The sequence below is a fragment of the Paramormyrops kingsleyae genome, unplaced genomic scaffold (genome assembly GCF_048594095.1).
Source record: "Paramormyrops kingsleyae isolate MSU_618 unplaced genomic scaffold, PKINGS_0.4 ups60, whole genome shotgun sequence".
Lineage (NCBI taxonomy): Eukaryota > Metazoa > Chordata > Actinopteri > Osteoglossiformes > Mormyridae > Paramormyrops > Paramormyrops kingsleyae.
The window spans coordinates 60,494-81,656 of NW_027325998.1; the positions used below are offsets into that span (position 1 = coordinate 60,494).

Sequence of the window (21,163 nt, forward strand, 5' to 3'; positions counted from 1 at the left end):
AAATAAGCCCCGACCGTGTGATCAGGACCCGACGCCAATGTTTCAAATTCATATTCATGTCCAGTTTTTTTCCTTATGTGGCAAGTAGCCGTGTAAGTAAGGGATAATGTACAGGCAGCCAGTAATTATCGCGAAATAAGCCCCTTCAGTGTGATACAAGACTCTCCGCTTCTTGTATCACACTGTCGGGGCTTATTTCGCGATAATTACCGGCTGCCTGTACATTATCCAGTTTATTACATGGCTACTTGCCACATAAGGAAAAAAACTGGACATGAATATCAGAATAACTTTATTGTCATTGTAACAAGTACAACTAAATTAGGTGCAGTCCCCATGTCGGACATAGAGAATTATATAAATAAGGAAAAATAAAATAAGGAACAAACATATGTACCCAAATACAAAAACATAAATTATAGTCAGTGTAGACAACATTAACTCTACACGAGACAATATATGAATATGAATTTGAAACATTTTCTTGGCATATTTGTTTTAAATTAACATTTTTATCTTTCGGCGAAACGATATAGTACGACGTGACTAACATTTTAAACATACAAGTAGTAGCGGCTATGCGTTATTACTTTGGAGCGGTTATTATTTGAAAAGAGCGGTTATTATTTGAAAAGAACAAACCTGCAAATGTCTCACCTGACCAATCAGAATCAAGCATTCCAGAGAGTCGTGTAATAAGGGGAGGTTAATGGCATGTCCCAGCAGTATATATATTGGGGTGTTTTGCATGTTTTTCTAATTGCTTTTTCGACATGGAGACTCCAGCGAAGAAAATGAGGATGGACACAGACGTAGTCAGTGGCTATATCCACTCTATCTCAGCATTAAAATTCACCACTAAAAACAGAGGTTTTTTTAATGCTGTACTACAGACTGGACGTGAAGAATTTCACGATGTGACCATCTTCAGTCCGAGAAAGCGTGCGCTGTTCAGCCAAGCTTCAGATAATGGCACGGCAATACGCCTGACACATGTCAGAAAGGCTTTGAGTAAGTATTGCTTTACAGAGCACAGTTTTCCAGGACATGGTTGTTACTGAGTATGTATTAATGTCTGTTGGTTTTTTTTTTTTTTTGGTAGGTTTTAAAGGCACGTCTGACTTCGACGTGATGGGGAACCAGTTGACCGAGCTGTCTGTAACGAAGGTGACGTTTCCTTTTCGGAAACCTGCAGCACCCGTTAGGCAGACACTGGTTGATGTCACAGCTCTGCCGGCAGGCAAGAAGGTGCGTTTAAGAATAAGTTTGCAATGACAATGTACACCTTTTGTAAAATTTCGCTATTTCTGGATGAGAAGTTTAGAAAAGTAATGACTGGTGTTCATTCCTATAGGTGCCTTTGGTGAAAGCCAAGGTCGTGGCAGCGTCATTGCAGAAAACTGTAAGCATTAGAGGCAGCGACAAAGAGGTGAAGAGATTCACAGTCTTTGATGGAACTGCCCAGATGAGTCTTTGCGTTTGGGAGAGACTGATCCATGACGTGGAGGTTGACTCATCTTACGTCTTTACGGAGCTTTCGACTAGAGTTTTTGAAGGGAAAGTGGAACTAACAACAACCGTAGAGAGCATGATTGAGAAGATCTGCGATTTGGATGTGGGAGACGCGGACGCTGTACAAGAAGAGGAATCGGTTGTGACGGTGAAGGCTTCCATATGTGGAGCTGAGATTAAGGCAAGCCTGAAGTGTGCCCTGTGTGGAAGCCGGCAGGATACTTGGGACAGCCAGAGCAGGTTTGCACGATGCCAGAGCTGCAGGATGCTGCAGAAATCGGGGGCATTTTCAAAAGTATTACGCGGAACTTTAAAAGTGAAAAATGATGACGGCGCAGATTATACATTGACTGTCGGACACTGTACTCTGGTGGACTATTTAAAACGACGGAATATAACATCATTAATGGACAAAGAGGAAGCTATTGAAGAGCATCTTCTTTTTGAGGAATGCCTTCAGTTCTCTTTTGACGACGAATGCAACGTTTCTTCTATTGTAGACATTGCAGATAGCGCAGTCCCTTCGTCTAGCTAGAGATGTGATGACTCGCCGGAGTAGTTTGTTTTGTATTAGCGTGTTCTGTTTTTAGTTTAATATGTTTGTTGTGTTGCTCTGACAGTCTGAGCGTGAAGTTTTGAGGTTTTTTGTATAAAGTTTGTGTAAATAGCAGTAGTATATGACTACTTGTACTGTACATTACTGTTGCTGTGAGCGTGACGTTTTGAAGTTTTTTGTATAAAGTTTGTGTAAATAGCAGGTGTATAGGGCTACTTGTACTGTACATTACTGTTGCTGTGAGCGTGAAGTTTTGAAGTTTTTTGTATAAAGTTTGTGTAAATGGCAGTAGTATGGGACTACTAATTGTACTGTACATTACTTCTTGTTTGACCTATTTATTTGTGACATGACAGTTTGTATTACATGAGAAGGGCGAATTCGGTTGTATTTTGGTTTGTGTTTTATGTGTTATAAAGTAAAACCACGTCAAATTGACTGTGAATGTTTCATGTTTTTGAAGTTGTTTGGGTTTAAAGGCAAATCGTACTATGGGAATGTTTGTTTGTGAACTTCATTATGATTTAAAATGTTCTATTTATTGAGAGGAGAGCATATACATACTGTATGTAGCCAAATCGACCTCTCATGAAAATATACTGTTCATTTGTATAGCGCATTTTCATAACATTAAATTGTGTCAAAGCCCGCATTTTCTGAGCTAATGAACAGTGCAGGCGATTTGCTTAATTGTATTTTGTTAGACTACACTTATTACAAGCTTGCCAAATATGTTAGTTTCACAGTCTAATATATCAGAAAATGTTTGTAGTTTAGAATATGTAATTACAACATATTGACACACATTTGCCGACAGGGGGACGTGTTTTTACGGTTCTAATTGGCTGCCGTACTGTACGTGACCGCTTCCAGGTGTCCGCTATACAAGGCTTGTATTTTAGATTTTGCTGCTGGCGTTGCAAGAGGTAAGTGTATTTGTAATATTGTCTGACGGCAGATCTTTTTAACTGTAGTTTGTTTACGATTTGGTGTTTTCTGTTTTTAGATGGTTTAAGTTGTGCTAAGGTTTCTTTAGTATCATTCTCAGTTCAGTCTTGGTTTTACAAAAGCAATTAATAATCGCTGGGAAGCGTTTATTAAATACGCGTGTCTGTCGTACAAATCGATTGTAGGTTTGCGACCGAAACTAAACGCATAATGCAGTCCAGTTTTAATGTTTTAGATAGGCGTACCTCAGTTTTAAATAAATAAACTTTATTTTCGTTTACTAACATTTAGCCCGGACTGCCTACAATAAGACATGTTATCGGGTTAAGCAAAAACGAAGCATTCTGAAACAGCCAGGCGATGTTTGAAATCTTGATGTTTTGAATCCTTCTGTGTTATTAAAATTCGATTAGTAGTTATTGTTTACAACAAGGGATTTACCGCAAACGGACGCAAATGATTGCTTTTTGGTCAGTGTCGGAGTTGTACTTTATTACTTTTTTAATTGGGTTATCATATGCTCTTTGTCAGCCGAAGGTGTTTTTAGTTGTATGTTAAAGGTTTGCTGCTATATGCTTTAAGAGCTAAGTCTGTGGAATTTATTAATTTAGACTAAACTAACTTCATAAAGGGATAAGCTGGTTAAGCATTAATTCGGCATATCGGCGAAGACGCCTTTCTCTTGTTTAAGCTCAGTAGACATTCGCCGACAGGGGGATGTGTTTTTACGGTTCTGATTGGCTGCCGTACGTGACCACATTCCCCCGCCACAGCAAGGCTTGTCTTTTTGATTTTGCTGGTCGCGTTGCAAGAGGTAAGAATATATGTAATATTGTCTGACGACATATCTTTTTAATTGTAGTTTGTTGACGACTTGCTGTTTTCTGTTTTTAGATGGTTTAAGTTATGCTAAGGTTTTTTTTAGTATCATTCTCAGTTCGGTCTTTGTTTTATAAAAGCAATTAATAATCGCTGGGAAGCATTTATTAAATACGCGTGTCTGTCGTACAAATCGACTGTAGGTTTGCGACCGAAACTAGACGCATAATGCAGTCCAGTTTTAACGTTTTAGTAGTTTTAGAGCGCCTGTTATTACTTAGGTATTATCTGCGGTTTAATTGACTATAGGCCTACTCGGTGAAGACTAAAAAGCGGACAAACAGTGAAATATAGCCATGAATATAAATAGTTTTACGAACGGCTGGGGTCAGTTTCAGAAAGCAGCATTTCCTCTTTCGCTGGATTGCTTGTTGTTGGATTTTAGATAGGCGTACCTCAGTTTTAAATAAATAAACTTTATTTTCGTTTACTAACATTTAGCCCGGACTGCCTACAATAAGACATGTTATCGGGTTAAGCAAAAACGAAGCATTCTGAAACAGCCAGGCGATGTTTGAATCCTTCTGTGTTATTAAAATTCGATTAGTAGTTATTGTTTACAACAAGGGATTTACCGCAAACGGCACGCAAATGATTGCTTTTTGGTCAGTGTCGGAGTTGTACTTTATTACTTTTTTAATTGGGTTATCTAGGGTGACCAGATAATCCATGTCAGGGAGGACACATTGAGCTAGGACAGGATTTGTAAAATACCATTTAAATTAAAAGGACCTGGATCTCAGTTAAGCACCGAATTCTTGCTGTGTGCTGATTGATCAGTCTCCTATAATCATGCATATGCCACTAATGTTAATGTGTAACAGCTGGATGAGTTTTTCAATCAAACCAGTCAAAGCACAAGAAGAAGTGAGCTATTTAGCCAAACACAGGTGCCTTTCAGTTTTAAAGTAGTTTGTAAAACCTGGAGTAGCTTAAAGTGTCCTCCCTGACATGGATTATCTGGTCAGCCTAGGTTATCATATGCTCTTTGTCAGCCGAAGGTGTTTTTAGTTGTATGTTAAAGGTTTGCTGCTATATGCTTTAAGAGCTAAGTCTGTTGAATTTATTAATTTAGACTAAACTAACTTCATAAAGGGATAAACTGGTTAAGCATTAATTCGGCTTATTACATGGCTCTCTGGAATGCTTGATTCTGATTGGTCAGTTGAGACATTTGCAGGTTCGTTCTTTTCAAATAACCTCTCCAAAGTAATAACGCATGGTCACGTGGTACTATATCGTTTCGCGGAAGGGTAAAAATGCTAATTTAAAACAAATATGCCAATAAAATGTTTCAAATTTATATTGATGTCCAGGTTTTTTCCTTATGTGACAAATAGCTGTGTAATAAGCGGTATAATGTACAGGCAGCCGGTAGTCATCGCGAAATAAGCCCCTTCAGTGTGATACAAGGCCCTCCGCTTCGCGTCGGGTCCTGATCACACTGTCGGGGCTTATTTCTGCGATAACTACCGGCTGACTGTACATTATCCCTTACATAGCGGCGAAGACGCCTTTCTGTGGCGGACATTTTGTTTGTGCTCAGTAGACATTCGCCAAAAGGGGGACATGTTTTTACGGTTCTGATTGGCTGCCGTACGTGACCGCTTTCCGGTGTCCGCCATTGCAAGGCTTGTCTTTTAGATTTTGCTGCTGGCATTGCAAGAGGTAAGAATATCTGTAATATTGTCTGACGGCACATCTTTTTAATTGTAGTTTGTTGACGATTTGCTGTTTTCTGTTTTTAGATGGTTTAAGTTATGCTAATGTTTTTTTAGTATCATTCTCATTTAGGTCTTGGTTTTATAAAAGCAATTAATAATCGCTGGGAAGCAGCCACACCAGCCGCAATAATCGCTGGCCACCAGCCACACCCAAACCATACAGGTGCCATGGCCATTTCAATCAGACAGCTATATCTCAGGCATGCCTCAGCCAATCATCACCAAACTTTAATATGTCGTGTAGGATAGTACTCCGGAAGGGCCGTCCAAATTTGGTGCCGATCGGTCAAACGGGGGCGCTACAACCACTGTCCATATATTTCTAAGACCCACCTTAGCAAATTAAGCTGAAATGTCCTTATTTCTCATAAAACCTTGAAAGAAGTGTTACCTTTCCCTTCACCTGAGTCTATATTTTTTATTTGCTTTAATTTTTCACCAATTTGCCTCATAGAACATTATCAGACTTAATTTACACATAAGAAGGCCTGAAAGTATTGAATACAATTTCTAAAATGGAGCGCTGACTCCACCTGCTGGCCACACTATTTCCATGCCCATTTCATTCAAATAGCTATATCTCTGGCGTGCTTCATCCAATCCTCACAAAATTTGACGCACATCTGTGTTACTAGACTTCAGAAATACCTTCCAAGTTTGGTGGCAATCGGTCAAACGGGGGCACTACAGCCACTGTCCTACTATGTCTAAGACCAACCTTGGTTAATGCAGCTGAAATCTGCTTATTGTTTATTTAAAAATTAAAATATTAATCACCTTTCCCTTCATCTGAGTCCATATTTTTAATCTGCTTATATTTTCCTGCCATTTGACTTTTACAAATCTTTCAAACTTCAATCTTTCTTCAGGCTGTGTACACTGCAGCAATTACAATTTTATAATAAATTGGCCAGCAGGTGGAGTCAGCGCTCCATTTCAATAATGCCTTCAATACTTTTAGCCTTTCTCCTGTCTAAATGTACGACCTAGAATAGGATACAGCATGATATTACTGCTGTTACATGTCACACTACGCAACTCAGCACTTTGTTAAGAATATGCAACACAGCCTATGTTTACACAGGCAGTATAACAAAGCAACTCTGTAATATCTAGACTTACCAGACCAGGTATGAAGGTCCCTAAATCTACCAACTAGTCAGGCCATCTGACCCAAACCATGCATTCAGTCAGGCTAAGGCACTCCACCACAGGGTTCTACATTCTGTCCTACATTTGCTGACCTTTTAGACCGATAATATTTAATCTATATCCTGATTTCTACCTACTACTGAGACCATCTGACCAAAATAATGCATTCAGTCAGGTTCAGGCACTACACCACAGGGTTCTACATTCTTTCCTACATTTCCTGACCTGTTAGACCGACACTAAACAATCTCCATCCTGATTTCTACCTGCTACTCAAACCATCTGACTGAAACAAGTTCTGTTCTGTCTGACATCTGCTGACCTGTAGTTCTGTCTGACTTGTTAGTACCCTCCTCTACAGTTTGCCCTACATCTCCTGTCGCAATAGAGCTACACTAAATCTGCATCCTGTTATGGCAGTCTAATTCTGTCTGACTTTCTACTACCCTGGTCACCAGTCCTCTGCCGTTATTGCTCTATTACTTGTCCTACCTGTCCTACTTGTCCTACCTGTCCTACTTTTCATACCCTTTGGACCCTTCAGTAACTGCCTGCAGTTTCTAGTTATTATTATTATTTTTCGCGCCCTAAAACTGAATGCACAGCCTAAACCGTAAGTGCTAGACCAACCAAAATTGGTAATATGATGTCAATTCCTACCCGCTACTCAGATTCTCTGACCCAGGCCTGTCAGCCAGATGGGGGCGCTCTAGCGCCCCCCAACGCGTTTCAATCCATAGCTCCTGTCCTATTAGTCCTATAATTGAAATTATTTTTTCTGCTGATACAGACAGCTTTGCTCTACCAACTTGCTATTTGGACTATGAAGCTCCGCCTACTTAGATTTTTTGCTAATTTGCATAATTTGTGAAACTGACTTCTGCCTTCAAGTCCTACAATATTGGACCAAATCAGACAAATGAGGTGTCAAACCGATCAGTCCACTTAGCTGATCAAAATAGATTCAAGAAAGTCTGACATTTGTCTATTTTATGGCCACTACCCATGCCCAAATCCCACCTAAATTTGGCCTATTTCAGTCTGAATGCTATAACTTCTCCATACCTTAGCCTACCTGAACCAAACTTACAATCCAACCTCCCTGCTCTATCATGGGGTCAACATACAATGCGGCCCACATTTCGTCAATAGGGGGCGCTACAACTAATAACTGCCAATATCTCCTGAATGCCTTAACCAATCTAATTGAAATTTGGCAGATATGTACTATGTACAAGCCTGAGGTCAGAGAAGTAAAATGGCAGTCATTAGTTGTAAAATCCTGGCCACCATTAGCCAATCAAAATCAAGCAGCCATTTGACCAGCTAAACAATGAGCAATCCAAACCAAATTTTGGTTATACATTTGTATTGTGACCCTGAGCCCACCCTGTAAAGGACATGTCAATCTGCCATATGGGGGCGCTACAGCACATTTCTGCCTATTTCTCCTGAACTGTTAATTATAAAATTGACAATTGTTGCTTAAGCTATCCACTAGCTCATGACAAATTTAATCGTATAAAGAACTTCATCATATCTCTTGCCATTTTTGCCTATTTTGTAAAAGTCTTAAAACAGTACTTTTTTCTTATCCTCCTAGGATTTTCACCAAACCTACACAAATCTGGTATCATTTAAATCAGGAGACAGTCCCTATATAAAATTATTAAAAAAATCATAAACTTTCCATGAGGTATGGCCACCAGCCACACCCAAACCATAGTGGTGCCACACCCATTTCAATCAGACAGCTATATCTCAGGCCTGCCTCAACCAATCATCATCAAACTTAAATATATAATGTAGGATATTACTGGAGAAGGGCCCTCCAAATTTGGTGCCGATCAGTCAAACGGGGGTGCTACAGCAATATAACATCACTGTATAAACTGCAAAATCAGCTCAACTTACATTTATCTCATTTTTGATCCAGTGACATATTACTGGTTAAAATCTTTTGCCCTGTAAGTTCTGTGAGTCATGTCAAATCAAGAAATATGCAATGTCCCATGATAGTCATTTGCATTCCCTTGTCATATTTAAAAACTTAATAAATAACATATTACTGTAACTACTGCAATGTCCATCCTAAGTAGGTCAATCTGGTAGTATAAAAATCAGGACACTGCCCATATGTATAATTTATAAAGATAACTTCACTTGCCTGTACAGTATAGCCACCAGCCACACTGAACCTACAGCATTTCCATGATCATTTCAATCAAACAGCTAAATCAGAGGAATACTTCATCTGATCATCACCAAATTTGACCCACTAATGTACCACTGCACCTCAGACAGACCGTCCAAATTTGGTGCTGATCGGTCAAATGGGGGCGTGACAGCCACTGTCCATATATGTGTAAGACCCACCTTAGCAGATTCAGCTGAAATGTCCTTATTCCTCATGAAACCTTCAAATAATTGTTACCTTTCCCTTCAGCTGAGTCCATATTTTTAATTTCCTTTCATTTTTCACCAATTTGCCTTATACAACATTATCAGACTTCATTTACAAATGAGAAGGTCAGAAAGCATTTAATATCATTTCTAAAATGGAGCGCTGACTCCACCTGCTGGCCACACCATTTCCATTCCCATTTCATTCAAACAGCTAAATCTCAGGCATGCTTCATCCGATCCTTACAAAATTTGATTCACTACCTTGGGTAATTCAGCTGAAATATCCTTCATAATACTTTCAAGGAATTAACTTTCCCTTCACCTCAGTCCATATTTTTAAGCTCCTTTCATTTTTCTGCTATTTGACTCATAGAAAATTATCAGATTTTATTTATAAGCCAGGCAGTATATATTGCAGATTTTTCGCTTTTTTGTATTAAATTGGCCAGTAGGTGGAGATGGTGCTCTATTTATATTGCAGTTTTTTAGATTTTTTTTTATAGATTAGCCAGCAGGTGTAGTTCGTCCTGTATTTCATTAATGGCATTAAATTCTTTCAGGGCTTCTTATGTCTAGAATACTTTACAAATGCAATAAGCCAGTTGTTTTTTTTAATATACAAGACAGCATGTGTTCACTGAGGTACTATAAAGTAAGCTTAACTTGTATGATCTAGACTTAAAATATTAGGTATGCAGGTGCCTATTTCTACCGTCTACTTAGACCATCTGACACAAAAAACAAATTCTTTTGGGCTGAGGCACTTCAGCAAATGGTTATATATTGTATCTTATATTGTTGTACTAAGGCTGCTTCTGCTAATGGCAGTAGTCAAACTGCCACACCAGGGACTGCATGCTACCAATTATCAAATGTAGCGCTAACTCCACCTGCTGGCCTCACTATTTCCATACCGAATTCATCAAGTCTGCTAAACCTCATTGATACTTCATCGAATTCGCACAAAATTTGACTCACTTCTGTAGCACTGGACTATGAATAGACCATCTAACTTTGGTGACATTCGGTTAAATGGGGGCGCTTCTGCCACTGTCAAAATGTATTAATAGTTAATGCAGCTGAAATTTATTTTTCATCAAACCTTCAAAGATTATTGACATTTTCATTTCATTTCACTTTTAGAAATGTATCAAAGTTCAGAGATACTTCAGGCTGTGTACAGTGCAACAATTGCAATTTCTTCCAACAGCTAGTCACCACATGTCCCTTCTGTTTCTGATCTACCCTCTTCCGTTTATCGTACCTTAATCAACATATCAAAGTCAATGTTCAAAATATCAGGTATTATCTTATCATAGAAGCATTTTCTACTTTTTCTGACTATTTAAAAACATTGGCCATCAGTTACAGTCTGTACTTCATTTCCAATTTAGCCAATGTCATAACATGTCTAAGACCAACCTTCGATAATGCAGCTGAAATTAGCTTATTTCTCATGAAATATTAAAAATTAATCATCTTTCCCCTCATCTCAGTCCATATTTTTAAATTGCTTTCATTTTCCAGCCATTTCACTTTTAGAAATCTATCAAACTTCAGTGATGTACACTGCAGCAATTTCAATTTTTTCCAACAACTAGTCACCACATGTCCGTTCTTTCTCATCTACCATTTTCCTACTTTCTGTCTATTTAAATGCATTGGCCATCCGTTACAGTCTGTACTTCATTTCCAATTTAGCCACCGTCATAATATGTCTAAGACCAACCTTGGTTAATGCAGCTGACATCTCCTTATTGTTTATTTAAACATTTAAATATTAATCACCTTTCCCTTCATCTAAGTCCATATTTTTAATCTCATATATTACTGCCATTTAACTTTTAGAAATCTATCAAACTTCAATGTTACTTCAGCCTATGTACACTGCAGCAATTGCAATATTTCTCCAACAACTAGTCACCACATATCCCTTCTATTTCTCATCTACCCTTTTCCCTTTATTGTACCTTGATAAACATTTCTACAGTAATGTTCAAATGTTAGTTATCATCTCATAGTAGCATTTCCTATTTTCTGATTATTTAAATGCATTGCTCATCAATTACAGTCTGTACTTCATTTACAATAATTAGTGAACTTCTAATCTTATGCCATTCACTTCATTCCTCTTCATTGCTTCTGTCCATTTGCTTTGGACCCGATTGTCACTGCTTGCAGTTATCTTTATTATTATTTTTTTCCTGCCGTAAAACTGAATGTACAGCCTAAACCGTAAGAGCTAGACCAACCAATCTTGGTCAGATGATGTCAATTCCTACCCGCTACTCAGATTCTCCGACCCAGGCCTGTCAGCCAGATGGGGGCGCTCTAGCGCCCCCCAACGCGTTTCAGTCCATACCTCCTGTCCTATTAGTCCTACAATTGAATTTTTTTTTTCTGCTGATACAGACAGCATTGCTCTACCAACTTGCCATTTGGACTATGAAGCTCCGCCTACTTAGATTTTTTGCTAATTTGCATAATTTGCAAATCCTACTTTTCCCTTCAAGTCCTAGCTTGTTCTACCAAATCAGACAAATGAGGTGTCAAACGAATCAGAACTCTGAGCTGATCAAGAATCATCAACAAAATTCAGACATTTTTATATACTACGGCCATTAGCCACGCCCAAACAATGGCCAAATTTCGCCCATTTTGGTCTGACGGCTATAACTTGGCTATTCCTTGGCCTACCTTGACCAAATTTGAAATGCTACCTCGCAACACCATCCTGGGGACACGGTCCAAGGCGGGCCGCATTTCGTCAATAGGGGGCGCTACAACTAAAAACTGGCAGTATCTCCTGACTGCCTTGGCCAATCTAACTGAAATTTGGCAGATATGTACTAGGACGCAGCCTGTGGTCAGTCACATACAATGGCAGTAATTCGTCCTTAAAGAGTGGCCGCCATCGTCCAATCAAAATCAAGCAGCCATTTGACAGGCTTATCAATGACCAATCTAAATCAAATTTGGGTGATACATTTGTGCTCTCACCCTCTGCCTACCCTGTAAAGGACACCTCACTCGGCCAGATGGGGGCGCTACAGTGACAACTTTTGCGTTTCTGCCTATTTCTCGAGAATGGTGAAGCCTACAATCAACATTTACTGCCAGGTCAATTCAGTACGACATGCCAAATCAAACAACATGTAGAACTTGCTTCTGCACCTTAGCATTTTTGCATAATTAATATTGGTCTGAAAACAAGACATTTCGTTAGCCTCCTAGGATTTTCACCAAACCTACACAAATCTGGTATCATTTAAATCAGGAGACAGTCCTTATATATAATTATCCAAAAAAACCTAAACTTTCAATGAGGATCGGCCACCAGCCACACCCAAACCATATAGGTGCCATGGCCAATTCAATCAGACAGCTATATCTTAGGCGTGCCTCAACCAATCATCACCAAACTTAAATATATAATGTACGACATTACTCGGAAAGGGCCCTCCAAATTTTGTGCCGATCGGTCAAACGGGGGCGCTACAGCAATATAACATGTCTGTATAAACCTGGAAAATCAGTTCAATTTACATTGTTCTTATTTCTGTTCCAGTCACATATTACTTATAAAAATCATTTGTCCTGCAAGTTCTGTGTGTCATTCCAAATCAAGATATATGCAATGCCTAATGATAGTCATTTCCATTCCCTTGTGATATTTAAAAACTTTAAAAATTACATATTGCTATAACTACTACAATATCCAGCTGAAGTACGTCATTCTGGTAGTAGATCAATCAGGAGATGGCCTTTATGGATAATTTATAAAAATAACTTGACCTACCTGTATGCTATGGCCACCAGCTACACCTAACCTGCAACATTTAAATGCTCATTTCAATCAAACAGATAAATCTAAGGCATACTTTATCTGATCATCACCAAATTTGACCCACTAATGTACCACTGCACCTCAGACAGACCCTCCAAATTTGGTGCCAATTGGTCAAATGGGGGTGCTACAGCTACTGTCCATATATGTCTAAGACCCACCTTAGCAAATTCAGCTGAAATGTCCTTCTTTCTCATAAATCCTTCAAAGAATTTTTACCTTTCCCTACACCTTAGTCCATATTTTTAAGTTCCTTTCATTTTTCACCAATTTGCCTTATACAACATTATCAGACTTCATTTACAAATGAGAAGGTCAGAAAGCATTTAATATCATTTCTAAAATGGAGCGCTGACTCCACCTGCTGGCCACAACATTTCCATTCCCATTTCATTCAAACAGCTAAATCTCAGGCATGCTTCATCCGATCCTTACAAAATTTGATTCACTTCTGTATGACTGGACTACAGACAGATCTTTCAAGTTTGGTGGCGATCAGTCAATCTGGAGCAGTACAGCCACTGTCCTAGTATGTCTAATACCTACCTTGGCTAATTCAGCTGAAATATCCTTCATAATACTTTCAAGGAATTAACTTTCCCTTCACCTCAGTCCATATTTTTAAGCTCCTTTCATTTTTCTGCTATTTGACTTATAGAAAATTATCAGATTTTATTTATAAGCCAGGCATTATATATTGCAGATTTTTCTCTTTTTTGTATTAAATTGGCCAGTAGGTGGAGATGGTGCTCTATTTATATTGCAATTTTTTGGATTTTTTTTTATAGACTAGCCAGCAGGTGGAGTTCATCCTCTATTTCATTAATGCCATTCATTTCTTTCAGGGCTTCTCATGTCTTGAAGAATACTTTACAAATGGAGTAAGCCACTGTTGTTTTCAATATACAAGACGGCATGTGTTCACTGAGGTAGTATAAAGTAAGCTTAACTTGTATGATCCAGACTTAAAATATTAGGTATGCAGGTGCCTATTTCTACCGACTACTTAGACCATCTGACACAAACCATACATTGTCTTGGGCTGAGGCACTTCACCAAAGGGTTCTATATTCTATCCTATATTGGTGTACTAAGGCTGCTTCTGCTAATGGCAGTAGTCAGACTGCCACACCAGGGACTGCATGCATACAGCAGGCTAATGTTATACATTATGGCCATTTACTATATAATGTCATTATAGTGTAGTATGTTTTTCCTTAAATGTTGCTCAGGACATTGTAATACTTTTTGTATGTATATTTCCTTTACTGCCTGTTTCACCTACCGTATTTGAAATTTATTCTGACATTTACATGTGTATTTAACATGCTTAAGAATGATGACTGTATTAATGATTATAATATTTATTATTATTCATTAGAGACATAATGGAAAACACATTATACACATTGTAAAATTGCAATTAAATACATCTGTCTTAGCCAAACATTTAGGTTTGTGTCATTGTTTGAGGAGGCTGAAAAAGTACATTGAGACCACAATAGTTGAGCCAGCACAATTGACATAATATTTCGCATATGATGTGCATACCATTCTTACATAAACAGTGTATAAAGACCACAAAGTGTGATAGTAGCACTCATATATATATATACTACAAAAGTCCCAACATGGCAATATTCTTTTGAATATACAATTTAGTGTAAGTCAACACAGGCATCACAAACAAAGCTGGACCATTATTTTGACATCAATTTAACCATGGCATCATGACTGTAAATTCCGTAACATATTATGTAGTGCAGAACTGTTACAACACATCATTAATGTTTTGTTATTGCAGAGTAAAACTGAAAATAACTTAATAAATAATACAAAAAAAATTGTGCGACATCACAGCAATAAATATCCACAAGCAACAGCACATTTTACTCAAAGTACCTTTGCTGTCAGACTATAGTGTGTGGAGATGATTTCTGGTGCATTTCACTTCAGGTATCTGTTTGTAGTTCATACTGTCTGTGTGCAGTCTGAGTTCTTTAGAGAACGCTTTGGTTGTCGAAAAAATGGGTGCAGGGAAACTTGATGTGGTGAGTATGGTGTCACTGATATGAAGATAAGGCACTGGAAAAGAGAGTAAAACCAGGAAGCTGCATGTTCATTGTAGCATTTCCTATTTTCTGACTATTTAAATGCATTGGCTATCAGTTACAGTCTGTACTTCATTTCCAATTAAGCCACTGTCCTAATATATTTAAGACCAACCTTGGTTAATGCAGCTGACATCTCCTTATTGTTTATTTAGACATTTAAATATTAATCACCTTTCCCTTCATCTAAGTCCATATTTTTAATCTGCTTATATGTTACTGCCATTTGACTTTTAGAAATCTATCAAACTTCAATGTTACTTCATCCTGTGTACACTGCAGCAATTGCAATATTTCTCAAACAGCTAGTCACCACATTTCCCTTCGGTTTCTCATCTACCCTTTTCCCTTCATCGTACCTTGATAAACATTTCCACGGTAATGTTCAAATGTTAGGTATCATCTCTTAGAAGCATTTCCTATTTTCTGCCAATTTGAATGCATTGCTCATCAATTAAAGTCTGTACTTCATTTCCAATAATTAGTGAACTTCTAATTTTATGCCATTCACTTCATTCCTCTTCATTGCTTCTTTCCATTAGCTTTGGACCCGATTGTCACTGCTTGCAGTTATCTTTATTATTATTAAGGGTCCAAAGGACGAAGTCCTTATGGACCATTATTGTTTTTCTTAGGATTTTTCTCTTTTATTATTATTATTATTATTATTTTTCGCGCCCTAAAACTGAATGCACAGCCTAAACCGTAAGTGCTAGACCAACCAAACTTGGTAATATGATGTCAATTCCTACCCGCTACTCAGATTCTCTGACCCAGGCCTGTCAGCCAGATGGGGGCGCTCTAGCGCCCCCCAACGCGTTTCAGTCCATAGCTCCTGTCCTATTAGTCCTATAATTGAAATTATTTTTTCTGCTGATACAGACAGCTTTGCTCTACCAACTGGCTATTTGGACTATGAAGCTCCGCCTACTTAGATTTTTTGCTAATTTGCATAATTTGTGAAACTGACTTCTGCCTTCAAGTCCTACAATATTGGACCAAATCAGACAAATGAGGTGTCAAACCGATCAGTCCACTTAGCTGATCAAAATAGATTCAAGAAAGTCTGACATTTGTCTATTTTATGGCCACTAGCCATGCCCAAATCCCACCTAAATTTGGCCTATTTCAGTCTGAATGCTATAACTTCTCCATACCTTAGCCTACCTGAACCAAACTTACAATCCAACCTCCCTGCTCTATTATGAGGTCAACATACAATGCGGCCCACATTTCGTCAATAGGGGGCGCTACAACTAATAACTGCCAATATCTCCTGACTGCCTTAACCAATCTAATTGAAATTTGGCAGATATGTACTATGTACAAGCCTGAGGTCAGAGAAGTAAAATGGCAGTCATTAGTTGTAAAATCCTGGCCACCATTAGCCAATCAAAATCAAGCAGCCATTTGACCAGCTAAACAATGAGCAATCCAAACCAAATTTGGCTTATACATTTGTATTCTGACCCTGAGCCCACCCTGTAAAGGACATGTCAGTCTGCCATATGGGGGCGCTACAGCACATTTCTGCCTATTTCTCCTGGACTGTTAATTATAAAATTGACAATTGTTGCTTAAGCTATCCACTAGCTCATGACAAATTTAATGTTATAAAGAACTTCATCATATCTCTTGCCATTTTTGCCTATTTTGTAAAAGTCTTAAAACAGTACTTTTTCTTATCCTCCTAGGATTTTCACCAAACCTACACAAATCTGGTATCATTTAAATCAGGAGACAGTCCCTATATGAAATTATTAAAAAAATCATAAACTTTCCATGAGGTATGGCCACCAGCCACACCCAAACCATAGTGGTGCCACACCCATTTCAATCAGACAGCTATATCTCAGGCCTGCCTCAACCAATCATCATCAAACTTAAATATATAATGTAGGATATTACTGGAGAAGGGCCCTCCAAATTTGGTGCCGATCAGTCAAACGGGGGCGCTACAGCAATATAACATCACTGTATAAACTGCAAAATCAGCTCAACTTACATTTATCTCATTTTTGATCCAGTGACATATTACTGGTTAAAATCTTTTGCCCTGCAAGTTCTGTGAGTCATGTCAAATCAAGAAATATGCAATGTCCCATGATAGTCATTTGCATTCCCTTGTCATATTTAAAAACTTAATTAATAACATATTACTGTAACTACTGCAATGTCCAGCCTAAGTAGGTCAATCTGGTAGTAGAAAAATCAGGACACTGCCCATATGTATAATTTATAAAGATAACTTCACTTGCCTGTACAGTATAGCCACCAGCCACACTGAACCTACAGCATTTCCATGATCATTTCAATGAAACAGCTAAATCAGAGGCATACTTCATCTGATCATCACCAAATTTGACCCACTAATGTAGCACTGCACCTCAGACAGACCCTGCAAATTTGGTGCCGATCGGTCAAATGGGGGCGTGACAGCCACTGTCCATATATGTGTAAGACCCACCTTAGCAGATTCAGCTGAAATGTCCTTATTCCTCATGAAATCTTCAAATAGTTGTTACCTTTCCCTTCAGCTGAGTCCATATTTTTAATTTCCTTTAATTTTTCACCAATTTGCCTTATACAACATTATCAGACTTCATTTACAAATGAGAAGGTCAGAAAGCATTTAATATCTTTTCTAAAATGGAGCGCTGACTCCACCTGCTGGCCACAACATTTCCATTCCCATTTCATTCAAACAGCTAAATCTCAGGCATGCTTCATCCGATCCTTCCAAAATTTGATTCACTTCTGTAAGTCTGGACTACAGACAGATCTTCCAAGTTTGGTGGCGATCAGTCAATCTGGAGCAGTACAGCCACTGTCCTAGTATGTCTAATACCTACCTTGGGTAATTCAGCTGAAATATCCTTCATAATAGTTTCAAGTAATTAACTTTCCCTTCACCTCAGTCCATATTTTTAAGCTCCTTTCATTTTTCTGCTATTTGACTTATAGAAAATTATCAGATTTTATTTATAAGCCAGGCATTATATATTGCAGACTTTTCGCTTTTTTGTATTAAATTGGCCAGTAGGTGGAGATGGTGCTCTATTTATATTGCACATTTTTAGATTTTTTTTTATAGATTCGCCAGCAGGTGGAGTTCGTCCTCTATTTCATTAATGCCATTAAATTATTTCAGGGCTTCTCATGTCTAGAAGAATACTTTACAAATGTAGTAAGCCACTGTTGTTTTTTAAATATACAAGACAGCATTTGTTCACTGAGGTACTATAAAGTAAGCTTAACTTGTATGATCTAGACTTAAAATATTAGGTATGCAGGTGCCTATTTTTACTGTCTACTTAGATCATCTGACACAAACCACACATTCTTTTGGGCTGAGGCACTTCACCAAAAGGTTCTTTATTATATCATATATTGTTGTACTAAGGCTGCTTCTGCTAATGGCAGTAGTCAAGCTGCCACACCAGGGACTGCATGCTACCATTTATCAAATGTGCTAACTGCACCTGCTAGCAACACTATTTCCATTCCGAATTTGTTTAGTCTGCTAAATCTCATTCATACTTCATCTAATTCTCATAAAATTTGACTGACTTCTATAGCACTGGACTACGAATAGACCATCAAACTTTGCTGACATTCGGTTAAACGGGGGCGCTACTGCCACTGTCGAAATATGTCTAAAACTGTGTTAATGCAGCTGACATCTCCTTATTGTTTATTTAAACATTAAAATATTAATCAACTTTCCCTTCATCTAAGTCTATGTTTTTAATTTGCTTATATATTCCTGGCATTTACCTTTTAGAAATCTATCAAACTTCAGTGATGTACACTGCAGCAATTGCCATTTCTTTGAACAGCTAGTCACCACATTTCCCTTCTGTTTCTCATCTACCATTTTCCCTTTATCGTACCTTGATGAACATTTCTACGGTAATGTTAAAATGTTACGTATCATCATCTCATAGTATCATTTCCTATTCTCTGACTATTTAAATTAATTGGCCATCAGTTACAGTCTGTACTTCATTTACAATTTAGCTACTGTCATAATATGTCTAAGATCAACCTTAGTTAATGCAGCTGAAAATTATTTATCTGTCATCAAATATTTAAATATTAATCAACTTTCCCTTCATCTCAGTCAATATTATAAAATTACTTTCATTTTCCTGCCATTTGACTTTTAGAAATCTATCAAACTTCAGTGATGTACACTACAGCAATTTCAATTTTTCCCAAAAGCTGGTCACCACATGTCCGTTCTTTCTCATCTACCATGTTCCTTATTTCTGACGATTTCTATGCATTGGCCATCAGTTACAGTCTATACTTCATTTACAATTTAGCCACTGTCGTAATATGTCTAACAACCTTGGTTAATGCAGCTGACATCTCCTTATTGTTTATTTAAACATTTAAATATGAATCACCTTTCCCTTCATCTAAGTCCATATTATTTATCTGCTTATATATTACTGCCATTTCACTTTTAGAAATCTATCAAACTTCAATATTACTTCATCCTGTGTACACTGCAGCAATTGCAATATTTCTCAAACAGCTAGTCACCACATTTCCCTTCGGTTTCTCATCTACCATTTTCCCTTCATCGTACCTTGATAAACATTTCCATGGTAATGTTTAAATGTTAGGTATCATCTCATAGAAGCATTTCCTATTTTCTGCCAATTTAAATGCATTGCTAATCAATTACAGTCTGTACTTCATTTACAATAATTAGTGAACTTCTAATTTTATGCCATTCACTTCATTACTATTCATTGCTTCTGCCCATTTGCTTTGGACCCGATTGTCACTGCTTGCAGTTATCTTTTTAAGGGTCCAAAGGACGAAGTCCTTATGGACCATTATTGTTTTTCTTAGGATTATTATTATTAAGGGTCCAAAGGACGAAGTCCTTATGGACCATTATTGTTTTTCTTAGGATTATTAAGGGTCCAAAGGACGAAGTCCTTATGGACCATTATTGTTTTTCTTAGGATTATTATTATTATTATTATTATTATTATTTTTCTGCCCTAAAACTGAATGTACAGCCTAAACTGTAAGAGCTAGACCAACCAAACTTGGTCAGATGATGTCAATTCCTACCCACTACTCAGGTTGTCCTACCCAGTCCTGCCAGCCAGATGGGGGCGCCTTAGCGCCCCCCAACACGTTTCGGTCGATATCTCCTGTCCTGTTAGACCTACAATCGAAATTCTTTGTTCTACATATACAGACAGCAAAGCCCTACCAACTTGCCATTTGGACTATGAAGCTCCGCCTACTTAGATTTTTTGCTAATTTGCATAATTTGCCAATCCTACTTTTTCCTTAAAGTCCTGGCTTGTCCTACCAAATCAGACAAATGAGGTGTCAGACGAATCAGAATTCTCTGCTGATCAAGAATTATCCACAAAATTCAGACATTTTTATATCCTACGGCCATTAGCCACGCCCAAACAATGTCCAAATTTGGCCCGTTTTGGTCTGACGGCTATAACTTGGCCGTGCCTTGGCCTACCTTGACCAAATTTGAAATGCTACCTCCCTACACCATTCTGGGGACACGGTCCGAGGCGGGCCGCATTTCGTCAATAGGGGGCGCTACAACTAAAAACTGGCAATATCTCCTGACTGCCTTTGCCAATCTAACTGAAATTTGGTAGATATGTACTAGGAAGCAGCCTGTGGTCAGTCACCTACAATGGCAGTAATTATTCCTTAAAGAGTGGCCGCCATCAGCCAATCAAAATCAAGCAGGCATTTCACAGGCTTCTCAATGACCAATCTAAATCAAATTTGGGTGATACATTTGTGCTCTGACCCTCTGCCTAAACTGTAAAGGACACCTCACTCGGCCAGATGGGGGCGCAACAGTGACAACTTTTGCATTTCTGCCTATTTCTCGAGAACGGTGAAGCCTACAATCGACATTTCTTGCCAGGTCAATTCAGTACGACATGCCAAATCAAACAACATGTAGAACTTGCTTCTGCATCTTTGCGTTTTTGCATAATTCATATTGGTCTGAAAACAAGAC

At 38.2% G+C, this 21,163-nt stretch overlaps 1 protein-coding gene across 1 annotated transcript; it reads left to right on the forward strand.

Annotated features, from left to right (window-relative positions):
• The first annotated feature begins 229 nt into the window (after nucleotides 1–229).
• On the forward strand, nucleotides 230–2,513 carry LOC140586437 (uncharacterized). Its single transcript, XM_072708275.1, has 3 exons — nucleotides 230–1,011; nucleotides 1,103–1,248; nucleotides 1,355–2,513. The coding sequence occupies exons 1-3, from the start codon at nucleotides 774–776 to the stop codon at nucleotides 2,045–2,047; spliced, it is 1,077 nt and encodes a 358-aa protein (XP_072564376.1). The 5' UTR covers nucleotides 230–773; the 3' UTR covers nucleotides 2,048–2,513.
• Nucleotides 2,514–21,163: the final 18,650 nt, after the last annotated feature.

Coding starts and splice junctions, on each gene's coding strand:
- LOC140586437 (XM_072708275.1), top strand. CDS start 774: ATGGAGACTCCAGCGAAGAAAATGAGGATGGACACAGACGTAGTCAGT. Junction 1,012..1,102: donor ACATGTCAGAAAGGCTTTGA/GTAAGTATTGCT, acceptor TTTTTTTGGTAG/GTTTTAAAGGCACGTCTGAC. Junction 1,249..1,354: donor CTCTGCCGGCAGGCAAGAAG/GTGCGTTTAAGA, acceptor TCATTCCTATAG/GTGCCTTTGGTGAAAGCCAA.